Here is a 22,500-nt window from a genome sequence, read left to right as displayed (position 1 = left end):
GGATAATACTGTGTGCAGGGGCCACTATGGGGTATAATACTGTGTGCAGGGGCCACTATGGGACATAATACTGTGTGCAGGGGCCACTATGGGACATAATACTGTGTGCAGGGGCCACTATGGGACATAATACTGTGTGCAGGGGCCACTATGGGGGATAATACTGTGTGCAGGGGCCACTATGGGACATAATACTGTGTGCAGGGGCCACTATGGGACATAATACTGTGTGCAGGGGCCACTATGGGGGATAATACTGTGTGCAGGGGCCACTATGGGGGATAATACTGTGTGCAGGGGCCACTATGGGACATAATACTGTGTGCAGGGGCCACTATGGGACATAATACTGTGTGCAGGGACCACTATGGGACATAATACTGTGTGCAGGGGCCACTATGAAACATAATACTGTGTGCAGGGGCCACTATGGGGTATAATACTGTGTGCAGGGGCCACTATGGGACATAATACTGTGTGCAGGGGCCACTATGGGGGATAATACTGTGTACAGGGGCCACTATGGGACATAATACTGTGTGCAGGAGCCACTATGGGACATAATACTGTGTGCAGGGGCCACTATGGGGGATAATACTGTGTGCAGGGGCCACTATGGGGTATAATACTGTGTGCAGGGGCCACTATGGGACATAATACTGTGTGCAGGGGCCACTATGGGGGATAATACTGTGTGCAGGGGCCACTATGGGACATAATACTGTGTGCAGGAGTCACTATGGAGGATAATACTGTGTGCAGGGGCCACTATGGGACATAATACTGTGTACAGGGGCCACTATGGGACATAATACTGTGTGCAGGAGTCACTATGGGACATAATACTGTGTGCAGGGGCCACTATGGGGGATAATACTGTGTGCAGGGGCCACTATGGGGGATAATACTGTGTGCAGGGGCCACTATGGGACATAATACTGTGTGCAGGAGTCACTATGGGACATAATACTGTGTGCAGGGGTCACTATGGGGTATAATACTGTGTGCAGGGGCCACTATGGGGGATAATACTGTGTGCAGGAGCCACTATGGGGGATAATACTGTGTGCAGGGGTCACTATGGGACATAATACTGTGTGCAGGGGCCACTATGGGACATAATACTGTGTGCAGGGGCCACTATGGGGGTATTATAGTGTGAGCAGGAATGCGGTTTGAGTGGAGGGGGGGTCGATTGGGGTCAGGGGCGTGTCAAATGTTCGCCTTGGGGCCCAGCCATTCCTAGTTACGACACTGTATCTAAGCCCATCATATATGTTACTGTCTGCTGAGCTGCTGTATCTAAGGCTATCATGTGACTACTGAGCCTGTGTAAGTTATCTTCTGGTCACTTTGCTAAAGGATTATCTTATCTTATTATCTTATCTTTCCCTAGCCTCTGACAGAACAGAAGGGCTGCCCACAGGACACATTACATTACATTTGGGGTGGGGGTTGCAGTACCTGTGAGCGCAGCAGTTTTGCTTTCTATTAACACAATAATAAGGAAGCAGAAGTAACAGGGACTGTGTAACAATGGTCACATTATGTCGAGGACTTGCATGGCTGCCCAGACAATTAACCACTTGTTAAATACAATGTATCACAGTTTATGGCGATCGTCGCTACAAGTGGCGTATAACCGCTGCTGGATCGCTGTCATGGTGCACACACAATAAACCTCTTTCTTGTATTTATGGCATTGATGAGCGATTAAACTGCAAGACTGTGGCAGCCATGACACCTGAGAAGCCACTGAGGGTCCTAAAGGTCTTGGCAGAGGTGTAACCTGCAGCTCTTGGTCCTCATCCGCCATGTGTTGTCTTCTCATGTCACCGAGGGCATTTGGCCCATGTAGTCAAAAGGAAGGGGGTCACCTAATTTCATTGGTTTTGGCATGTGAGTCACTCTATATGAATGTCTTTTGCAACCTGTTGGAGGGATTTGGGAACTCTTACTGTATTCCACTACTTTCCCATTTTGGGAATCTTATATTATTCCTGTAGTACAATACTCATGTGATCCTATAGGTTTCGATTGTTTAGGCTGGAGCTACATGGAGACTTTGTAATGCAACCAAAGTTTACTGGGTCACCCTGCAGCCCCTGCACTAATGTTAGTACATGGAGTCCCATTGTAACCTCTAGTGTGCCGTGACCACAAGGTCTAGTACCAAAAAGGTTGATCGATGTTTGACTAGAAGTTGCTGTTGCAGCATACTAGGGGTTGTAATCCATTCACTAACATTAATGAAGGCCTCGAAGGCGGAGCTGGCAATTTTTTGTGGTGAGACGAGTCACTACCGTAGTCGCCATATGTCTCCGGCCGCTTTGCAGCTACTGAAAGTGAATCCGGTTGTGTTACATCCCACACAATAACACGTTACGAGCAGGTGACAATCACAACCACATTCACTTTCATTGGCTGCGATACACAGAGCACAGGACTGCCATCTTCATCCATGTAAGTATATAGAGCTGGTGTGTAGCGCTAGCCTGAAATCAGTCCTGAATGCAGAGTCTCCCTTTATATCATTTGATTGCTCTTCCTGGCATTACACTTGGTCTTAACTCATCCACCTAAAAATAGCAAAGTGTCAATGAGTTGTGGGCTAGTAAGTTCACAGGTCACAGGTGACTAATGTCTGTTGATGTTTTGCACTGGAGGAAATTCACTGGGGATGAGTGTTTTGTCCTTGAAGTGATCGGTTCTCCCCTCTCCAGGTATGAGAGCAATCTCCCAGCAAATCTACAGTAATAACAAATAACAAGGCCTGGTGGGGCAGTGTGGGCGGATGGGCAGGGGTGGAGATAAGACACAGCTCTTCATAATATCCAAGTGACAGGTGAGTGGAGACCTTATTAGACACCATCACAGCTGCTGCTCCTGACTGATCCGACGACTAATCCAAGTGGGACCAGAGTCCTGGACTTTGGGTAAGGACTACTTACTATCCTCATCTAGGCACACAGGATAGCTCTCTAAGGGTTAATTTCATTCAAAAACGCAAACTTTAGGGATTACTTCCATTAAGCCCAATATCCTACTCCTTGCTCGGCAGAGGTCAGATATGAGTGGTGGGTTTCCATTAGCCGTCCCTTTGCTGCCTGTGGCATAAGAGAAGCAGAGTAGTCATCGGTGATCCTGCAGATCTGTAATTTATCGGGGCGTACAATGTTCCTCCAAATTCACAGGCAGCCATAAGACAGCTCTAATGTGTGACAGCCACAACATACAGCTCCTCAGAGCTCAGCTTCCTGGAGGATTAATGGAAGTGTCTGAGTGAGGTCTCCCTTACAGGATAAATGAAGGAACTGCTTAAAGGGGTCGTCCAGTTTCAGACACTTATTGAAAGACTAATGTATTGTTAATGTTTGTATAAGGTGAAGTTGTAGAATTCTCCAATAGACTTTCTGTATAATTCCTCCTGGTTTTCTAGATCCCTGCTTGATGTTATTTATTCTGCCAGTGGATAAAAACCAGACCATGGTCATGTGATGTGTTGTCTGTCGTCATGTGATGCACAGTCCAGGGTCATGTGATGCACAGTCCAGGGTCATGTGATACACAGTCCAGGGTCATGTGATGCACACAGGTGCACAGCTCATTAGGGCTAGTTCGCACGGGGGCAAAGAGGCTGATTTTGACAGCGGATTTCGCTTCAAAATCAGCCCCTTTACAATGTTAGTCTATGTAGACTGCTAGCAGAGAAAAAGAAGCGACATGACCTTTCTTCAGGTGTTTTCCAACCTGAAGAAGGCAATAGAAGTGAATGGGAGGCGAAAACCATGCGTTTTTTCAGCGCGGTTTTTTGCAAAAATAAGCGACGCTTTAAAAAAAAAAATGCGCGGAAAAAAACGCGACGTGGTTTTTTCAGTCCATTCACTTTACAGGAGGGGAAAACAGCCTGGCTTTATAAAGCTGTTTTTACAAAAAAAAAAAAAATCTCCAAAAAAAGCTTCCTAATTAGCGAAATAATGCGGCGTATATGCTCGTAACTCCCATTGAAATGAGCGTGTAAAAAGCAGCTCCCATTGACTTGAATGGGAGCCGGCATACGTGCGTTTGCCATTTAAATTAATGGGAGGATTCTTTCCCTATGCTTTCAGTGTATTACGCGCATATCACATTGAAAGTATAGGGAAAGAAGCCTCCCATTGATTTCAATGGGGAGCGCACGTATGCCGGCTCCCATTCAAGCCAATGGGAGCTGCTTTTTACGTGCTCATTCTGAACGTGTTTTTACGATCAGAATGAGCGCAGCGTTACATCGTGTGAAGGCTCCCTTAGGCTGCATTCACACTACGTAATGCCAGCGTGTATCACAGCCATACAAGCCGGCGTTACAGCAGGGCTGCCGAACACTTCCCAGTCATTTCTATGGGAGCCGGCATACGAGCGCTCCCCATAGAAATTAATGGGCTGCTTCTTTCACTGCGAGCAGTCCCATTGAAGTGAATGGGAAGTGCCGGCATGTACGGCTCGGCATGAGCAGAGCTTGCCGTATACGCCGGCACTTCCCATTCACTTCAATGGGACTGTTCGCAGTGAAAGAAGCAGCCCATTCATTTCTATGGGGAGCGCTCCCATAGAAATGAATAGGAAGTGTCCGGCAGCCCTGCTGTAACGCCGGCGTGTACGGCTGTGATACACGCTGGTGTTACGTAGTGTGAATGCACCCTTAAAGTAATTTCCAGGCAGTGCTTTGTTGGTTCAGTGTCATGGACAAGTACACAGACAACTTCTAGGTTTTGGAGACTGCCTCAAATTCCTCTTTGTAAAAGGACCCCAAGCATAAACTATCTGCATAGATAGAAAAACAAGGAAACAGCTTTTACTCCGGCTACAATGTTACAAAACAAGGGCAAAATGTGACCTCAAATTCACTATAAACAGCAACACATGTGAGTGATGTAAGGCATAGGGCTTGTTTACTAGGCCGTCACTAGGTTTATTTTGAGGGTTACACCCTGCGCCCTCTAGCAGTATAAACAGCAATAATGTGGGATACGTTGCGTGCAGATTTGCATGGTTTTGTAGAAAGTAGAGCTTTAGCTCTGTCCTCGCTGACACCTCCGGTCTCTGATATTAACATGTGTCCTTGGGATTTCTTGTCACTCGCAGCTCATTTACATGACCATGACACTCAGTCAGTGTGTGATCCGTATTACAGGCCTGGACACTGTGCCGAGCACTATAGTTATCTCTGATATTAGGAGTCTCTGCCCCCCAGCCACAGAAGAATCCACCCAATGACGAATATCTACAGATTCCCAGGGAACCCCGCTGACCATAACGGGGCCGTTCACACCACCTTCATTTTTGTTTGTTGCTCTGATTCAGCACAGGATCAGAACAATGGGCAATAAACCTGTTGGAAGGACAGAGCATATTCGTTCTGCATCCATCATCATTCACTGTGATATAAGAAATCTTCCATCTTGTTATTAAACACACCAGACGGAGAAAGCTTTGCTCTTATATTTCACATGACTGATGATGATGGATTCAGATACAATGTGCTCCATCTGTGTCCGCCATTCTATCAGTTTTATAGTCTGTTCTCTCAATCCGATGACAGATCAGAGCAACGGATGAAAATGAAAGTGCATTCACAACTGTGTCCATTGCAGGACCAGAAGAAGAACAGTAAAACAGTCTGTCTAATGCCGGACAACGGATCCCAAGGGTCCCCATCGATTATAATGAGGTCAACTGTAGTGTGAGGCGGCCTAAGGGCTAGTTCACACGGGGGCAAGGAGGCAGATTTTGACAGCGGATTTCACCTCAAAATCCGCCTCCATACAATGGTGGTTTATGGAGGCCACTAGCATTCTTTTTTCTGCTATCGGCATGAAGTGAGCTCCCCTTTCTTGAGGCGGATTCCGCGGCTCGCCGAGTAGCGGCAGCAACTTCCAGTGTCGGCTCATTCATTTGAGCCGACTCCGGAGGGGAAAGCCGTGACCGCGATGGTCGTGGCAGGCGGGTTTTGACCCAAGAGTGACGCGGCTCCCCACGTCACTCTCGGTGCCAAAATCCACCCCACCGACCCCCGTGTGAATGAGCCCTTACTGAGTCCGAAAACTGAAATCCAGAGATGTGTAAGATCAATTTATGTCAAGATGATGATAAAACATAGTAACATTGCATGATGGGGACTGTAGTACCGAGGGGTTCTCCTGGAGTACCGCTGATGATAGGCTTAGATACAGTAGGCTCCGGGGTCCGTTACTATATCCCCTTAACCTGGTCTAGAAGCCTCTCACCTCTGCTAATTCAGTCTTCTCTGCACCGGGCTGAAGAGATCCAAACAGATCGAAACAGCTATCCTCGGCTGAGAGACTGATTTGGTAAAATCCCACATCATTACAGCAAAGGCCTCTGGGAAGGTCGGGCATTATGTTAAAGGGAGCGCCGGCTGCATGACTGAGGCACTGTCTCCCCTATTTACATAATGGAAGACAGATATGCATATTCTTCCCATGATCCCTCACAGTGGAGCGCAAATGGCTTAATAAGACTCCACACACCTACATGGTGGTCTCTCCTCCTAAGGAGTGACGATATCCCCTTTACCTCACTTAGTTGAAGATGCGTCTCTTGGGTATGTAACATTTGTGCCCCGGATTGGGGTCTTCTCTTACACGACTAACCAAGTGTTTTTCTTCCTTCCCAGAAATGAGCGTTTCTTGTGCCCTCCCGGTGATCATTACTCCCGATGCCGACGACTGGGACATTGATACCAAAGTCTATGCCGACTGCGGGCACTTTGTGGATTGGGACCAATTTCCAACAAAGACTGAACCACTAAAAACCTCCCATGTGGAGATTCCTCAATCGCAAAAGGACCTGAAGAAGATGGCAAGAGATGGGACCTGGGGTGAGACTCGAGCCTCGAGGGCTCAAGCCTACAACCAGATCATCAAAAACATTAACTGTCGGATATTTACGCCTACGGCCACCGTTTATCATGACGTCTCGGAACGTCTTTTTGGGCAAGGTGGCCTGAACGATCACCCTTTGCCAGAATTCCTAGACGGTTGTCTCATGCCCATGTACTGCCTCAATGTCCGAGGTGAAACGGCTGTCAAGAAGATCCTTATATGCATTGGTGACCAGTATCCGGACATCACGTATTGCCCTGCGTTGCCTGCCGTGGTGGCCCTCTTGATGCATTTCAGTGAAGATGACGTGGAGTGTTTCGAGAGGGTGTGCCGCCTCATCTCATGCACAGAACCCCACAAGACCTACATTGAACAAAGCTTCTTGTCCTGTGAAGCTTCCAGTATGACCTTTGGTGACTTAGCCAAAAAATACTGCCAGGCTGGCCATAAGTTCATTACTACGCACTGTGAGAACTCATTGGAGGTCTTCTCAGATTGGCTGACGTGGATCTTCGGAGACTTACCCTTTGAATATGTCATCAGGGTCTTTGACGTCTTCCTTCTCGAAGGCAACAAGGTGCTCTACCGAGTGGCTCTGGCCTTGCTCAAGCAGTACAGACTCCACACTGAGTATGAGGGACAGGACATTAAACGGGACATCCAGAAATTTGTCAGGAACATCTCAAACTACACGTGTGTGGAGAAGCTTTTGGAGAAAGCCTTTAGCATTAGACTCTTCTCCCACAAGGAGATCTGGCTCCTTCACATGGCCAACAGAAAAGCGTTGTCTCAGAGTGGGATTACCGTCATGCAACCAAGGTGAATGGATATGTCAAGGGGAATTCTATCTCTGAAGGCAGCCAGTAGTGGAGAGTGCTGCTACCCCTATGTTTTAGGAAACATTGGGGACCCTACGAGGGGGGGATACTTCTGTACTATCACTACCATATTACACGTGTCTAGTTGGCATCCTCAACCATGCTGACCATAAAACATGAACCTATTACATCTGTCTGATCACATGAACATGTCCAATGGTCTCTCTTTTTGACTTATTTTGACTTGTTTCCCAACAGACAATCGGCTCACATGTCAGTGGACATCACAAATTTCTCCTCAGAAATCGTAACGGCCTATGAAATGAGGACGGTGTGGTCGTGGATTCCCGAACGTTACTCCCTTTACCCTCCTGTTCTGTTGTTCTCCACCCTGGAGCACGGCTATAGTCTGCAGAGGTAACGGCACTAAACTAACGTATACCTCAGTATCTGTCACCATGACAGTCCCATACCCAAGGCGAGGGATTAGGTGGGCCATAGGTCTTTGGATGGTTCCAAAATTGCCCCCTCGCCTTCACACCACCACCCTCCGTCATGCAGTGCCTATAGACCACCATACAAGTATTTGGGCCAGGAGGGCAGAGTAGTCCTCTATCCAATAACTCCCATGTGATTGGAGTCGTTCCCTTCCTTTATCCTCTCCATCCATCCCAGAACACCATGACGGCTCCTAATAACTACAGAGTTTGCTTAAAAGGGTTTTCCAGCTCCAAAAGTATGTGTCATAGTGATGACCTATCCACAAGATCTGATCGGTGGAAGTTCAACGCCCAGACCCTGGAAGCAGTGGACAGGGAGCGGAAGCAATCTGATTTTATTCATGCAATAGGGGCTGAGCTGCGGCCCCATCCACTGTATATCTGAGCAGGATTCGGATGTTGGACCCCCACAGACAAGATACTGTAGACTTATTCTGTAGATCCATAAATAAATACAAACCCCAAACCAGATCCTCTAAATACATCCCCAGGCCACTTAATAAACAGAGAACCCTTAAATACAGACCTAGGCCCACCTGGACTTAGCGGAGTCTTGCAGCGTTGCAATATGTCTTTAGGACCTGCACATTTATAGTCATGTGATCTGTCTGCGCAGGTCCTTCTCCAGCAATGTGCACTGTTTGTACCTTCAGGGGCCGCTGCATATTGCAGTTTTGTCATGAATTCTGCATCAAAGTCCACAACATCTGCTATAGCAAGTTGCAGTCTGGGACAGACCAAACATACTACAGAGGTAGGCAATAGACTACTAGGGTGACCCAATGCATGACTCGAAAAGACCTCAGGCTCTATAATATTTGCAAATAAGGGGAAAGAAATTCTGCTTAGGACCGTCCTGTATTAATTAGCATATGTGGTGACTCCTCCCCTCTATGTATTTTTATATCGCTCACAACTGTTACAATGAATTCAGGGTCAATGGTTTGTACAGCTGACGCAAGGAATAACCCGTCACATTCGTTGATCACTCTATGTGACACCAGGGGGGCAGGTTAGTGCTCAGAATGGCACCCATAAGTGTTAGACGGGTCTGAATTGCTGGAAATTTCCCAAAAATAATAAAGTGAGTAAAATGACTAATAATTTACGCCCCGTGATTTATCTCCAGGCTTCTATTCTGCATTGCCTGTAAAGATAGTCCTCTGCAAGGAAAAGCAATTTAATGCCTGAGTTAGTTTTAGTGAGCGGCTGCTGTAAGATGCGGCTAATCTATCGGCTCTCCACAGCCGGGAGTCAGGAAAATACATTTATCAAGGCCAGGCCATAGGAATTAAGACAGAACATTGCGCTGTAAACAGAGCGTTGAATGTATTTCTGTATGCACGTGTCATTATGTAATGGAAGGCGACGTCTTCTTCAGATATTCTGCTTCTGTGGTAAGGACTAACCTAGGACTGCTGTATTACATGTATAGTGTCCGGCACTTGCAGCATCTCAGGACACACCACGGCCAATAACTATATGGCATTTATATGCTTTCCCTATGCTTGTAACGTTGCCTGCTACCATCCAAAATCATACTGCTAGGCAATGAGATCTTGTGCCAGTATGTCTGCCAACACCTAACTGGTGCCATACTGCTGTATATGATGATATCGCTAAATAAAGCACATAGACTAGAGACGTCCTATAAAGCAGGGGAGGCTGAGGAGCGTGTAGAGCCGTGCACATTATGGGGCCACCTCTTGGGCATTTATATGTGGGTTTCTTGGTCATGCAGCAGGTACGACCATGGCCCCAGGTATGTTTACACTGCTCTCCTATATTTCCACAAACCAAGTTACATATGTACAGAATCCAACAAAGTATAGACTTAGAGAGAGAAAAATCTCACAAGCGTGACGCCTTTAACACCATTCCAGATGAGTACAGATTGCCTTGAGACCTCTTATCTTATATCCTGCTATGTTGTCTTTGGATACTGTAAAGAGGATGCCTTGTACAGGTCAGCCGGTGCCAGACATCTTCACTTTTGGATAGTTGTGGGTAGAGACGTACGGTTCCTATAGGTCCCTTCAGGCTCCAGGGGTATGTGGCGATTGCTAGCTCTGCACCCCTGTACATGCACGTCGCATATATATCAGGTGTATACATTGTTACAATTACATCCCGTGTTCACAACCCCATGTGTCTAAGCTGGATACACTTGTAGCAATGCTCAGTTATGAACACTATTCAGCCTCCATGTGTGAAGAAGAAGGTTTTCACTTACTGTCGGTTTTTATTGGGGAGGGAAAGGTCACCGGAAACAAAGGACAGGGCAGGTTAAACATCAATATGGCTGATCCTTCTTTTCCCCATATCTGCAAACAACGGAAAGGCGATACACAACCCTACACGTCGGCTTCTAGTTGCGGTTATATCTAATATATAGTAATGCTATGACCAGCAATGCACATATAAAGTGTCACGGGATGGTTAGAGTCCGGCAATAGGCAATGTGTAATATATATTTCATGTGGAATGTATTCTCTAACCTGTTGTAAACATCAGTGTGTAGTTGGCTGATTCGGGTCTAGTGTGTTAGCACATTGTATGCAAATACCTCTAACTAGTGAGGACCAGTGAGGACAATGGGTGGAGATAATCTGATCAGTGTCTCCAAGAAGATGTTGGATGGTGCATTGTCCATAGTAGACAGGGAGTCTGCTCTCTTTGGTATAGGTGAGGGGGGAAGGATCTGTGACTCAGCCCTTCCCACCCACAGATATAGGTGTAACAGTTTTAGTATATAGTTGTAGCTTGCAGTTAGTATGTGTTAGCCGGCCTGTGAACAGCTCTGAAGAGAGCCAGGATTTAGTTACAGGACCAAGGAACCAAAGCTATCATTGAGTTGTGACTTCTGTGGACTTATTGTTATTACGGTTGATGTGACCGCCGCCGGCTACTAACTTTGTGGATTACAATAAATTGCTGTTGTCTCCCGACCTCTTGCGTCCGTGTTGATTCAAAAGACCTTCCGGAGGAAGACGTATACCTTTGCTCCGTGACAACTGGTTGGCAGCGGTGGGATCAACAGCGGACAGCGAGATGGACTACAGCAGCCCAGCGATTAATGGAGCCACAACCTCAGAATACAGGAACTGGACTATGGCAAGTCTACAAGTAAGAGCCCGGGAACTAAACCTGAGTTACCAGGGAAGAACGAAAGATCAACTGATCGAGGCACTGGAGGAGATGACCCTGCAAAGCGACCATGAGGAGGGCTGCCCCCAGGAGACTGGAGAGATACGGGAGTGGCAGGTACAGACCCAAAAGAGCAGATGGGTTGTTTTGTATGAGGAGGAGTTGGCAGTGCTGGGGCTAGGAGCAACTGCAGAGCAAAGGAGTAGAGCATTACAGAGGGCTCAGGAAACGGAGAAGGAGGAACAGAGAATGGCGCATGAAAAGGAAAGAATGGCGCATGAAATGCGAATGGCTGAGATAACTGCGCGGAATTATAATCAAACGTCGGCCCCCAGCCCAACAGTGAGAGAACCACCATATGTCTCCCATAAACACTTCAAGACCTTTGATGAAGCGGCTGGGGATGTTGATGGATATTTTCAGGACTTCGAACACCAGTGCCACCTGATGGAAGTCCCAGAGAAGGATTGGGTCCGGTATCTGGTGGGGCACCTACGAGATGGGGCTGCGGAAGCTCTCAGAGCCATGGACCCTAGTGATCAGCGGGACTATGAGGCCATTAAAAGAGCGGTGCAGAAGTATTATGCCGTCACTCCAGAGACCTACCGAGTTCAATTCCGCTCTTTGTCTTACAATGGGGGAAGCTCCTTCCACATGTTCGCCCACAAGTTGAAGCAAGCATGCAAGCGCTGGCTAGAAGGAGAGGAGGCTGTCACAGTCGATAAGATCCTCCAAGTCATACTTAAGGAACAGTTCTTTTCCCAGTGCCCCGCTGAGATCCGTGAGTGGGTGCTGGAACGGAACCCAGCCACAGTGGAGCAAGCTGCTTCCCTTGCAGATGAGGGCCTGACCATCAAGCCGCAGTGGAAGAGGTTGTTTGCAGAGGAGCGGAAAACTACCACAGTCCGCCAGACACCCTTCATCCAGCCACCCACCTTTCGTGCCCGGCCTCAGGATTACAATTCCCCCTCTACCCCTGCCCCAGCCCATCGGCCTCCAGCTATGAACAACCCTGTCCCTAGACAACGACCTACTGGAAGAATGCTAGAGCGCAGATGTTTTGGGTGCGGGCGGCCTGGACATTTGCAAGCTAGTTGCCCTGTTAACATGGGGGCACGGGCCACCGTGGCATCCCGGCCTATTCACTACCTGGGAACCACCCCTAGGACTGAAAGTTTGGCCCCATTTCCAGATGACTCCATGAATGACCCATCTGTTCCACCTCCAGGGGTCTATGGGATTCAGCCTTCCGCCACACATCCCGCAAACCTTCAGCGGAAGCACTTGCAGGAGGTCCTACTGGATGGCCGAACAGTTGTTGGATTCCGGGACTCGGGAGCTTTCCTAACGGTAGCGGACCCCCGAGTGGTTCGACCCGAGGCCCTAGAGGAGGGCCCTGGCCTTTCTATCGAGTTGGCAGGAGGTACTCGGAAACGTATTCCTAAAGCTACCGTGGAACTCGACTATGGTTATGGACCAAAACGATGCACAATTGGTGTGATGAGCGGGCTGCCGGCCGATGTTCTGTTAGGCAACGATGTTGGAAATCTACAGTGCCACTTTGTGGGAGCAGTGACCCGAAGCCAAGCTCAGAGAGAAGCCAACATGGATCGACCGGATTTGCTGCCAGATTCCAGCCCAGCGGCCCCAACTTCCCAACTGGTGAGTGACTCTTTCCTCGGGGCTAATAATCCTGCAATTTGGGACAAGGCACAGTTTAGGAGGGAGGTAGAGACGGACCCTACATTGGATAGTTTCCGAGCACGGGCTGAGATTGGACAGATAGGAGAAAGTGGTGAGAAGATTATTAAGGAAGATGGACTCCTCTACCGGGTTACAGAGGCTTGCTCTCCAGATAAACCCTGGACTTATTGTAGACAGCTTGTTGTGCCCCAGCGATACCGGGCCTCCCTACTGCACCTTGCCCATGACATTCCCATGGCTGGCCATCAAGGGAAAACTCGCACAGAACGGAGGCTTACTCACTTGTTTTATTGGCCTGGGATCTCTCAGGCTGTTGCGCAGTTCTGTCGGACTTGTGATGTATGTCAGCGTAGAGGCCGACCAGGGGACCACCCAAGAGCCCCCTTACAGCCTTTGCCCGTCATCGATGAACCCTTCCAACGAGTGGCTGTTGATATCATCGGGCCTTTGGCTAGACCTAGTAAATCTGGGAAACAATATATATTGACAGTAGTCGACTATGCCACCCGATACCCGGAAGCTGTGGCACTATCCTGTATCTCTGCCACCAAAGTAGCCGAGGCCCTTGTGACTGTCTTCACCAGAGTTGGATTCCCAAGTGAGATCTTGTCAGACCAGGGTACCCAATTTATGTCCGAACTGGTACAGTGTCTATGGCGTACCTGCGGGGTGCGGGCGATCCGGACCACCCCATACCACCCCCAGACCAATGGACTATGTGAGCGTTTTAATGGTACTCTAAAGAACATGTTAAAAGCCTTTACTGAGACTGATCCAGACTGGGAAAGGTACCTACCACATCTCCTGTTTGCATATCGGGAAGTGCCCCAGGAATCTACTGGATTTTCCCCCTTTGAACTGCTGTATGGCCGGAAAGTTCGTGGTCCGTTAACCTTAGTCAAGGAGCACTGGGAGGGGACAGTGGAGGATACCGGAATTCCTGTTGTCCCTTATGTTCTGAAGCTTCGAGACACGCTGGCCCAGTTGGCCCATTTTGCTAAAGAGCAGGTCCAGAGGGCGCAGACTCGACAAAAGACTTGGTACGACCGCAAAGCACGCTATCGGGAATTTACTGAGGGGCAACAAGTTCTTATGATTGTCCCACATCCCCAAAATAAGCTACAGACCACCTGGGAAGGGCCTTTTAGAGTCCTCCGAAAGCTCAATGACACCAACTACCTCTTAGCACTAGATGAGCAGGGGCTCCGACAAAAGACTGTCCATATTAATATGATTAAGGAGTATCACGATCGGGCTCCACCTATGATTGCCATGTGCCAACTTGCCTCTGAGGAGCGCTCAGAAGGAGACTCCCTCCCGGATCTCCTAGAAACGGCCCAACGCATCACCACTGTAGAAGATGTCCCTCTAAAGGACCACCTGCACCCAGCACAGCGAGAGGAAGTGTCCAATATACTTCATCAGCACAGGGCTGCGTTCTCCTCCCGACCAGGGCAAACCAGGCTGACCCAACACAATGTGGACACCCCCGGTGTCCCACCAATGCAACAAGCACCTTACCGGGTCCCTGAATCTGTCAAAAACACCATGTGCAAAGAGCTGGAGGATATGCTAGCCCTAGGGGTTATCCAAGCCTCGCACAGTCCCTGGGCTTCTCCAGTGGTGCTTGTACCCAAAAAGGATGGCAGTACGAGATTTTGTGTGGACTACAGGCGACTGAATGACCATACTATGAGTGACCCCTACCCTATGCCACGCATTGATGAGCTTCTGGACAAACTCGCTGCAGCTGAGTATGTCACCACCTTGGATCTCAGCAAGGGGTACTGGCAGATTCCCCTGACCGCTGCAGGGAGGGAAAGGTCAGCGTTCATAACCCCTTTCGGACTGTTTGAATTCCTAAGCATGCCTTTTGGAATGAAGAATGCCCCAGCAACCTTCCAGAGGATGGTGGACCAGCTACTTCAAGGATGCAGAGACTTTGCCTGTGCTTACTTGGATGATATCGCAATCTTTAGCCACACGTGGGAGGACCACTTGCATCATGTTGAGGCTGTTCTAGATCGGATACAGGAGGCCGGCCTGACAATTAGACCAGACAAATGCCAGATAGGTCTGGGCGAGGTGCAATACTTGGGACATAGAGTGGGAGGGGGAAAACTGCGACCAGAGCCCGCTAAGATACAGGCTATTAGAGACTGGCCCATACCACAGACCAAGAAACAGGTCATGGCGTTCTTAGGTACTGCTAGTTATTACCGAAAATTTGTCTCTAACTTCAGCTCCGTGGCCAAGCCCCTGACGGACCTGACGAAGAAGAACCTGCCCAGAGTGGTGAGCTGGACCCCGGCCTGCGACAGAGCTTTTAACCAACTGAAGGACGCCCTTGCCTGCTCACCTGTCCTTGCTGCCCCGGATTATAAACGAAGGTTTATTGTTCAGACAGACGCCTCCACATATGGACTGGGAGCCGTCCTCAGCCAAGTAAATGCCGCGGGGGAGGAGCACCCCATTGCCTACCTCAGCCGGAAGCTGCAGGACCGGGAAGTAGCATATGCCACTATAGAGAAGGAATGCTTGGCAGTAGTTTGGGCCCTCAAGAAGTTACAGCCGTACCTGTATGGTCGGGAGTTCACCGTAGTTACCGACCACAACCCCCTCACTTGGCTGCAGAGAGTCTCTGGGGACAATGGACGACTGTTGAGGTGGAGTCTGGCCCTTCAACCCTACAACTTTACCATTCAGTACCGCCGAGGGAGCCAACACCAGAACGCGGATGGGTTATCCCGGCAGGAGGACATATGAGCTATAGAGACTGTTGTGCATTCCCCAATTTACCTGTGTAGGCCAATTGTGTCATGCACATGTTTTGAGAGGGGGAGGGGTTGTCACGGGATGGTTAGAGTCCGGCAATAGGCAATGTGTAATATATATTTCATGTGGAATGTATTCTCTAACCTGTTGTAAACATCAGTGTGTAGTTGGCTGATTCGGGTCTAGTGTGTTAGCACATTGTATGCAAATACCTCTAACTAGTGAGGACCAGTGAGGACAATGGGTGGAGATAATCTGATCAGTGTCTCCAAGAAGATGTTGGATGGTGCATTGTCCATAGTAGACAGGGAGTCTGCTCTCCTTGGTATAGGTGAGGGGGGAAGGATCTGTGACTCAGCCCTTCCCACCCACAGATATAGGTGTAACAGTTTTAGTATATAGTTGTAGCTTGCAGTTAGTATGTGTTAGCCGGCCTGTGAACAGCTCTGAAGAGAGCCAGGATTTAGTTACAGGACCAAGGAACCAAAGCTATCATTGAGTTGTGACTTCTGTGGACTTATTGTTATTACGGTTGATGTGACCGCCGCCGGCTACTAACTTTGTGGATTACAATAAATTGCTGTTGTCTCCCGACCTCTTGCGTCCGTGTTGATTCAAAAGACCTTCCGGAGGAAGACGTATACCTTTGCTCCGTGACATAAAGTATCAGACAATGTGTTAAATCGCCATCCCCTCATATAAGACAACGTGTTTCTATTCTGAAGTGGAGATTACATTTTACCTAGCCATTGATCTGCATTCTCATTTGTCTCCACCAGGGGGCACTAGTAGCACTCCTATAACCTTGTTTACTTTGTTCTGAATTCCTAAGACATCTTCTACTTTTCTTACAATTTTCGAGAGCCGCTGAGGTCAATTCCAAAATAAAATAGCCAACTAAATCCCAAAATTGCTTGTGTCTATCTGAGACGAACAAGCTCTGTGAGAGAAAACTGGGGAGATGAGTGCCGAGAGCCTTTTTAAATAAGTAAATCAAACTTTGCTTCTCCAAAGTTTTCAGAACGACTCAGAATCGTCAACTACATGGAAAGCAAATGAGCAAGGAGCATGGTCACACTATGTTATATATAAAGCAGGGCATGGGGTGGTGGATTTAGAGGGGAACGGAGAGGTTTGGATAAATGATGTAATTCTGGCAGTCACCACTAGAGGGAGGTAACTGTATGCTTTTATACAACCTGTATTGAGCTGAATAAAGCTGTATGCAGTGAGCGCCTCCTAGTGGCGACTAAGGAGCCATTGTGAATAGCAGTCAGTGAGCTTGTCACTTCTAGTGCACTGACCCATTATATTCACCCCTATGTGGTAAATGTCCCGTCCATACCATTGAACCACGGACCCGGCACATGCACACATATATGTGCACGTAGCCTAAGACTGGGGGTTGGGGCTGGGGTTACTAAATCCAGAGGGGTCTGCTGTCTTGTAACTTTACATGATCCCCATGTGACTCCGGATCTAATCTCTGACTGCCTTTCTTTACAGGTTTTATTCCCATTGTGAAGGGACCGAGCCCACAGTCCTGCTCATCAAGACAACGGCAAACGAGGTAACTAAAAGGGACAGACACATAAGGCATCCCCGAAATATTGGGGAACTGAAACGTATGTACAGAGAGGAACGATCCAAGAGATCTTTAGAGTTTTGCAAATCTTACTTGGGACTATAAGAAACATTTGGTGGAGGTGACTGAAGGCAAAGGGAATCTATGGGTTAATAAATTCACGGGTTCACCATTTTTTTTACCTTGCACTCAATAATATATTCAGTAAAAGACATGAATGGTATAACTGTGTGTTACTAACTCACTGACATCATGTTTGTCTATACTCGTGACTAAGCGCCCGACGCCGCGTTGATCCTGACACATAAACTTGACTTCAATGGGTTCCATTTAATGCACGTAACACATTGAAATCAATGGGATTCTGTTTTGTAGCGCTTGATTCTGTCACGAGTTTACGTGTCAGAATTAACGCCACCTTACATCGTGTGCACGGGCCCTTCGATAAAAAGCAGACCAGATTTCATATCAGTGCAGGAATCCAGAGATTTCCAAGGGGTTCACTTACTTTTTATAGTAACTGTATACACCCAGGTGACTTTATGGTAGTTGATCTTTCTTCCTTAGGTGTGCGGCGCCTACCTCTCCACAGACTGGAATGAAAGGAAGAAATGCTCGGGGCAGGTGTCCTCATTTTTCGGCACCGGAGAATGCTTTGTGTTTACTGTAAGTGACCGTGTTAAAGGGTCGGCTGATATCAGTCACGTCTATATTTTATAGTGTTATAGCAAGTGTTGTCCTTGCAGATACACCCGGACATGGAGAGGTACGAGTGGGTCGTAGTAAAGAAACCAGACATGGTAAAGACTGCCCCGCCTTCCCCACGCTCAAGACCTCGGTCTTACTCACATGGTGCCCGGCTTTCTCCCACACCTAGACGTCGGTCCAGCACAATGACCTCCGTTCCCAGCAGTCCCTCCCAGTCTGCAAACTTCCTGACTGTCCCAATGGAAGGAAGTCCAAACCGCTTATCTCCATTCCTTTCAGTCCGACATTTCCAGCTGCCGTCAAAAACCGCCTCCATGTTTATGTCTGGAAACAGCCAAGGCTTTATTATAGGTAAGATGGTGTGTGGGTCACTGTAGTACAATCATTGCTGAGAGTCCTTTTTACTTAAAGGGGTTGTGCCATTCCACAAGACTAGTGACTGATCGCTGCGAGGCCCCAGGAAAGTCTTTAGGGAGTCTTACATGTGAATGGAGTGCCAGCGAGCTTCTGTGGCTAGTGCTCTACTCACCGCTATGGGGTTGTGGCACTGCCAGAGATCACATTCCTGGCAACCCTATGGCATAGAGCATTGGTCACACAAGCGCACTGGTACTCCATTCACAGAGGATTTAGGTGTGCGTTTGGTCTCCTGTCCTGCAGATCAAGAAAGGATCAGGTGGACGGGCTATAAGGGGACAACCCCTTTAAAGGAGTTTTCCAGGCTTATCAATTAATGAACTATCCATAAGATGGGTCAATAGTTACAGACCAGCAGGGATCTGACACCCTGGATCCCCTCTGATCAGCTGTCTGAGACTGTTCAGGTGAGCGCTGCACCATCTATTGTATAATGGCTGTGCTTAGGCAGCTTGGCCCCTTACACTCCAATAGAGCTGAGCTGCGGACTGGACAAATGACCAATGAAGGTGATGTCACATGACTTGTGAATTGGATGTTGCGTTTCGGAACCATTACTATGAGGGGATGTACATTTTTAATCGGTCTTCCCCTCACTAAACTCTCCCCTCTACAATCTATTCTGAATGCAGCGGCCAGGCTCATCTATCAGGCTAGACGCTACAGCGATGCCTCTGGTCTGTGCCAGTCACTACATTGGCTGCCTATTCATTATAGAATAAAATATAAAGTTATTACTCTCATCCACAAGGCTCTCCATAATGCCGCACCTCCCTACATTTCCTCCCTCATCTCTGTCTACCGCCCAACCCGTGTTCTCCGCTCACTCAATGATCTAACACTTACATCCTCTATTATCAGAACCTCCCCCGCTCGTATACAAGACTTCTCCCGAGCTGCACCACTTCTCTGGAATGCTCTACCCCGGACAATAAGATTAACTCCCAACTTCTACAGTTTCAAACGCAAACTAAAGATGCATCTTTTCAGACAGGCCGATCACAATTCCTAATGCACAAAATTGTCTGAACACTGTATAAGCAATTCCGCCCCTGCTACCTCTTGTGTCACCCCCTCTACCTCATAGATTGTAAGCTCTTTTGAGCAGGGCCCTCAGTCCCATTGTGTGAAATGACGTTCTTTGTTATGTATGTCTGTATCTGAACCCTATAAATTGTACAGTGCTGCGGAATATGTTGGCGCTATATAAATAAAATGTATTATTATTATTATTATTATTTTTATGTACATAAGAAATAATAGAAGTTCTGTCATTTTTTTATACGCCCAGGTCATGAATATTTTCAGCCCTGGAACCCCCCTTAAAGCATACTGTGATGTCTTGTTTCAGGTGGCGGAGGTGGACAAGCCTTGAGTATCGACGCTGACCTCAATATCGGGAGGACGGAGCATTGCGAAACATTTGACAACCCGCCTCTGTGTGAAGAGAACTTTCATATACAGCATATAGAAGTCTGGGGGTGCCAGACCTCCTCAATCTGAAAAACCCTTGTGTCCTTTAAAAAGGAATGACTTTACCAAGAGGGATTGGCCTGGGGGAGAAAGTAAGCGCGCCCTCTAATAGTTATCTTCACTTATTTGTAGCACTTGTGTTACAGGAGGGCAAAGTTAGAAGAAAATGGCGGCAAAGTTACACAAGCGAGGAGGATAAAGGGGGCAGTGACCGGATCATCTGTGACCTCCTTAAGGAGAAGGCAGCCACCGTGGACACTGGGTGCTGAGATGTAATGAAAGGTTTTGTACATTTGGATTGTAGATATACGATCAGTCACCTGATGAATCTGCAACCAGATGAGTCAAATTAAAGGGGTTCTCCACTTAGGACAGGCTCTACTTGTAGCTGGTTCCTTGACAACAGTCGCTGTATCCGTCACCTAAAAGTAAGCAGATATAATAGTGATGTGTATAATGGCCACTCGCTATAGGGGACACAGCTATACAGGGGCGTATTGGCAGACCACAGCCTAGTTTAGACTCTGATAACTGTATTATAGGGCTGATTAGTATAGAAATATTATTATGATGCAAATCAGTATGTAAATGAATCGATCATTTTGTGTATTAAATATATATCATCGTATAGAAATATCTCCCTGTACACATCATTATTTTACTTTATGGTCAGAGTCGCCTGCGGGTGCAGCAATCTTAGGCTTCACATGGAGTAACGCGCCGCTCATTCTGACACGTAAACATGTGTCAGAGTCAGCGCAGTAAAACAGAATCCCATTGAATGGGTTCAGTCTTACTCGCGCTACCCATTGAACTCAATGGGTTAAAAAGCCTCCCATCGAGTGTGTAAGACGGCACACATTGAAATCAATGGGATCTGTTTTACAGCGCTCGCTCTGACACGTGTTTATGTGTCAGAATGAGCGGCACGTTACTCTGTGTGAACGCAGCCTTACACCCAATACAAGCTGAAGGAACACACGGCAGAAGGCCAAGACTGATCCAGTCTGTAGTTGATTCACCAGAGCTGAAATCACAGCAAGATTTTTTGGGGGGGCATGGCACCCGCCTCCTGTGAAATCAATGAGCAGCAGAAAAGCAATTTTACCCAGTTGATTCCAACACAGAAAACCTGTGTGAACGTTCCCTAAAGCCTGGGAAAGACATGGTGTAAACCCGGCATTGACCATTGTAAGCCACCGACCTGCGGCACTTTACATTTTCAGCATTATGGTTAGGATTTACATAATTTCAGATACTACCTAAAAAAAACCGCAGTGTAAAGTAACGTACGCGCAGGATTTCAGACGTTGCAATGCAAAACTTTAAATCTATTGAGAAATCATCAGCTCAGTTACAGCACAAGGCGGATTTCGGTCCGGAATTTGAAGCGTGATGCTGCTTCAGATTCCGGCTATCAGCGACTGTAGTCCATACAGTGCACCGGCATACAGTCATGGAATTCCGCTCTGGATTAGGTCCAAATGAATGAGCCTAGTCCGGAAGGAGTGACGCGCCGCGGTCTTCCCTGGGTGAATCAGTCGCGTTTCGGGCACGTTGCTTCTTTTTCCAATTTTTTAACTCAAAGGGAGGCGTTTTTTGATCCGGAACTTGACGCGGAATCGGCGCCAAATCAAATTCCGGACCAAAATCCACCGTGTGAACTTAGCCTAAGTCCTCTTGCAGACAACCATGGGGTGGGTCAGTGTGCTTTTCTTTTCTATGAGCTCGTACACACGACGTGGTTTTCACGGTCCCATGTGCGGGCTGACAGTCCTGGCTGCAACAGATAGCACAGGTCCTATTCATTTAATGAAAGCATCGCGGACACACGGCCCGTGCGCAGGCGGCACATGGGGACACCCCAAGTCCCTACAGTATCCATAGGGACTTGAGCCTTGGCTGCTTCCTATACTGAAGGAATCCAGGATTCCATTGTCGATAGTTCCTATGCTATCTCTCTCTTCAGGTGTCCCCTTCACTTCTGGAACGATCAAGGGCCCATGCTCCCAAACCTAGAGAAAATGTATACAGCATAAACATGGCTGCCTTCTTTCAGAAACAGCGCCACATCTCTTCAAAGGTTGTGTCTGGAATGGCAGCTCAGCTCCAGTGAAATAAATGGGACTGAGCTGCAATACCACACACAACCCATGGACAGGTGTGGCGCTATTGTAAGAAGAAAGCTGCGCAGTGTTCCTGGGGTTCTGGTTTCCACGACATTGCTGGATAAACAGGCGCCTGACTGACCCCAATGACGTCTAATTGGGCCTGACGGACATAATAATGTTGTGAGCTGCACTATATTGCCATATAATATGGCGTAATCGGCGACGTACACTGCCGACAACCCCTTTAAGAGTGACACAAATTGGGTCCATGTGATATAGATGTCGGTTTCTGCCGCAACGTTAGCGCGGTTTCATGACCGTATTACGGGTTTATTATCGTACTGTAATTACCATCGCTATCCTCAGCCCCACCGGTCA

General features: G+C 47.9%; 1 protein-coding gene across 1 annotated transcript; it reads left to right on the top strand.

Moving 5' to 3' along the window:
• The first annotated feature begins 2,930 nt into the window (after positions 1–2,930).
• On the top strand, positions 2,931–20,041 carry LOC142209924 (TBC1 domain family member 24-like). The gene is made up of 7 exons (XM_075278963.1): positions 2,931–2,936; positions 6,677–7,703; positions 7,961–8,119; positions 17,335–17,398; positions 17,981–18,079; positions 18,160–18,472; positions 19,890–20,041. The coding sequence occupies exons 2-7, from the start codon at positions 6,679–6,681 to the stop codon at positions 20,039–20,041; spliced, it is 1,812 nt and encodes a 603-aa protein (XP_075135064.1). The 5' UTR covers positions 2,931–2,936; positions 6,677–6,678.
• The last annotated feature ends 2,459 nt before the right edge of the window (positions 20,042–22,500 follow it).

This window comes from Leptodactylus fuscus, chromosome 6 (assembly GCF_031893055.1).
Source record: "Leptodactylus fuscus isolate aLepFus1 chromosome 6, aLepFus1.hap2, whole genome shotgun sequence".
NCBI lineage: Eukaryota > Metazoa > Chordata > Amphibia > Anura > Leptodactylidae > Leptodactylus > Leptodactylus fuscus.
The sequence above is the reverse complement of the archived record's forward strand: the minus strand, read 5'-3'. Positions and strand labels throughout refer to the sequence as shown.

Bases quoted from the DNA above. Each gene is read 5' to 3' on its own strand.
- LOC142209924 (XM_075278963.1), top strand. From the start codon at position 6,679: ATGAGCGTTTCTTGTGCCCTCCCGGTGATCATTACTCCCGATGCCGAC. The intron at 7,704-7,960 runs GTGAATGGATAT...GTTTCCCAACAG, and splicing joins ATTACCGTCATGCAACCAAG to ACAATCGGCTCACATGTCAG. The intron at 18,080-18,159 runs GTAAGTGACCGT...TTGTCCTTGCAG, and splicing joins GAGAATGCTTTGTGTTTACT to ATACACCCGGACATGGAGAG.